At 33.8% G+C, this 3,132-nt stretch overlaps 1 protein-coding gene across 1 annotated transcript; it reads right to left on the reverse strand.

The window, feature by feature from the left end:
* Positions 1–388: 388 nt before the first annotated feature.
* On the reverse strand, positions 389–2,917 carry LOC105929710 (female protein). Its single transcript, XM_012867600.3, has 6 exons — positions 2,907–2,917; positions 2,785–2,850; positions 2,625–2,679; positions 2,293–2,395; positions 1,100–1,397; positions 389–971 (listed from the first exon to the last, which is right to left on the reverse strand). Exons 3-6 carry the CDS (start codon positions 2,677–2,679, stop codon positions 753–755), a joined length of 675 nt encoding a protein of 224 aa, XP_012723054.2. The 5' UTR covers positions 2,785–2,850; positions 2,907–2,917; the 3' UTR covers positions 389–752.
* Positions 2,918–3,132: the final 215 nt, after the last annotated feature.

Genomic DNA, 3,132 nt, shown 5'->3' on the forward strand with positions numbered 1-3,132 from the left:
CAACAAACTTGAGAAGTTTAGCATGTTCTTAAGTGATTCTATATCAAAACCAATAATCCCCCACAAAGCATATAGAGAGTAGATTTGTTTTTAAAAACTTTGCTTTTCTACTATTTAGAAATAAAGATATTTGATAGTCTTAATTTAAAAATTAAGAGTATCACTTCTTTAATAAACTAAGTTAAATTGACTCCTTACAATGGTAATGTGTGTCTTGATTATTTGGGTATATATAGGACAACAAAACTGCAATTGTAAAAACAATCCTCAGCAGGTCCATAGATTATTTAATTGTTGGTTCTAGACCAGATTATCTGAGTTAATCATTACAGTCCTAGAATGTATTTGGAGGGTTTTCTACAACAGAAATGCACCATACACCAGTCTATGTAATGAAGAGAATTTTCCTATTTATTAAAAGAAATAACGAGGCTTATAGAAGGACATATTGATACACCATATTCCTCGCTCACTTAGAGGCAGCCTGTAAAATTGGTTTAGTGGCAGAAAGACATTATACTCATTGTGATACCATTGCTTGGGGTCATAGGACAATGTGAGGTCTAAGTCATTCTGTAACAGGAACAGCATCCTTTTCCATGACAAGCATGTCTAACAACAAGCAACAAAATGGAAATAAAACATAATATTCCAATTATACAAAAAGTAATCAATTACTAAAGCATTGATTTAGCGTTGGTCATTTTTTTATGATCGTTGCCTTTTCTTACTTTTTATATTGATTTTAGAGTTTAAGAACAAACCATTTCTTTATTCTCTAGCAGCACTTTGTCTATTATCTGAAAATCCATGGCCCTCCAGTTCAGCACATTCCCTGGAGTGAAATTTCGTTCATCCACGTATTTCTGGATCTCACAGGGAGAGAGGATGTAGTCCCACATGTGGACATCAGACATCATGCCAACAAAAGACTGCTTGATGTCAAACCCGCCACCGTGAGTGTCCTGCTCCTGTTGGGAAGGCAGAGTTTTTATGGAAAGTAAATGGAAAAGTAATGGAAACAACTATACTGAAATATATTTGTCAAGCTTAATATTAATCAGAATTTATGGAATAAGGAGGAACACTGAAACTTTACCTGTCCTAAAATAATTATAGGATTTCCGTTTATAGTTGATCCAGAGCTGGTGAATTTCTTAGTGGAAGGTCGTCCATCCAACCACACCTGCACCAATCCGGACGCAGAATCCCATGTGGTGCAGACAGAGTGCCATGCGTTTAGCTTGTAGTCAAGTTTTCCAAAAACTGCATATGCATTCCTGGTATAAATCCCCAGTGCCTTGTCAGAGCCATGCCAGAGAACCAGAAAGCCATTTGTATAAGTGGGTGTTGATAAAGAGAACAGGAGGTGGGTTCTTTCAAGGTCTGTAAAGGATCTGGGGGAATTACAAGTGTGACATGCATTACTCTTTATACTTCACAGACATGCAGAAGGTTGCTATGCAGTATTGTATAAAATAACCAAGATCTCCTCAGTTCCTTGCTTTGAATTTTGCTTCCAAGATTCCAGACTTTTGGAATCTTTAAAGGCAATGGAAGGCAAATATATTTCTATAGCACATTTCAGTACAAAGACAATGCAAAGTGCTTTACATGAATAAAATATAGTAAAATACAAACAAAATAAAAGCAGTTGGGATTAAATGTAGAAAAAATTTGACAAAATAGAACATGGGAAAATAGAAGCTAAAAGCAAATATTAAAAACAGTTTGATGACAAACTTGAACTAATGATGTTTCATCAAAACAGTTTAACTAGAACAGTCAAAGGCAATGCTAAACAAATGTGTTTTTATGCTTTCCTTCTTTTAAACAATTGGTTATTTTTTTTGTCCTAGATCTAGTAGCAGGCTATACAATGACATAATTTATACATATTTATTTGACAGGAAAAATACCAAAAATATCGCCTGAAGGGTGATTCATATCTCAGAGTTTTATATGTCTTTGCTGGATGTTTTAAATGTTTTTTTTTTAACTTTCCCTCGACACTGGTCCATCTGCAATAGATTGTTTTTAGCTGTTTTTCTTTTTTTCCTCCATCTTTCACTTTTCTTAAGTATTCACTGCACTGTATATTGTTATGATTACATACAAGGACCAGGCCAACATAAATTTGAAGGATCTTTAGAACAACCATAAAACCACTAAATGAAACTACCTTGAAAGAAAATGAAGGAAAGTTTTCTTGGAAGCAAACTAGAAAGAATTAAGGGTGGGTTAAAAACTTTTTGCACAGTACAATAGTTTCCATATCAGTAACTTCAATACCTTTGACAGACAGTTACTCCGTTGAAATCCTTTTTTGTTGTTTTTAGTTTCACATGAGTTGTGTTGGTTTCAAGAGGGAAGATGAGCATCTTCCCAGACAGATCTGGTAAAAGGGACAAAAAGAGTAAAAGGATTTGCCTCTATTTAACGGATATGTTGTTGTGCTTTTTTTGGAACGGGGGAAATTTGTACATAATCTTAAAGACATTAGGAACAAAAAGGACTTCATACAAGCACAAAATTTATGGCAAAGTTTTTTAAGCAAAACTGGTTCACCTGTAATTCTTACAGATACAGTACATGCTTTTTATTGATCATAAAAGCAAGTTTACCTTGGGTTATTGCAGCACATGCTGTCAGCATTCCCAATAATACCAGCAGCCTCATCTAATATAAAGAAAACAAATACGTGGAAAACATTAAGATATAATTGTTCTTTAAAACCACCATATCTAAAATAAAGTAGAGTTGGTCTCAAAAATAAATACTTACAATTTAGGTGTAATTCCTACAATAAACAACTCCAATGGAAAATGGAGACAAACTATAAAAAACAGGCTTTTGTTAAATGTTTAATCTTTTATTCTTCCAAAAGGTAAAAATAATGGTCTCACCTTAAAATTAGTGGAAGGATTTTGGTGGAGCTAAGAGAGGTTCATGCTTTTATACTCAATCATGTCATTATGTATTTCAGAGTATTTTTATCCACTTCTCCTTTTTTGTTGGGTGTGCGCACAGTGAATCATGAACCTGATAATGAAAAAGTCTTTATTCCCATCATAGCTGCAAGTTTTCATGATAAAAGAAACATGAAACATTTATTCACGGTTGAAAGAAAAA

The sequence above is a fragment of the Fundulus heteroclitus genome, chromosome 3, assembly GCF_011125445.2.
Source record: "Fundulus heteroclitus isolate FHET01 chromosome 3, MU-UCD_Fhet_4.1, whole genome shotgun sequence".
NCBI classification, from domain to species: Eukaryota; Metazoa; Chordata; class Actinopteri; order Cyprinodontiformes; family Fundulidae; genus Fundulus; species Fundulus heteroclitus.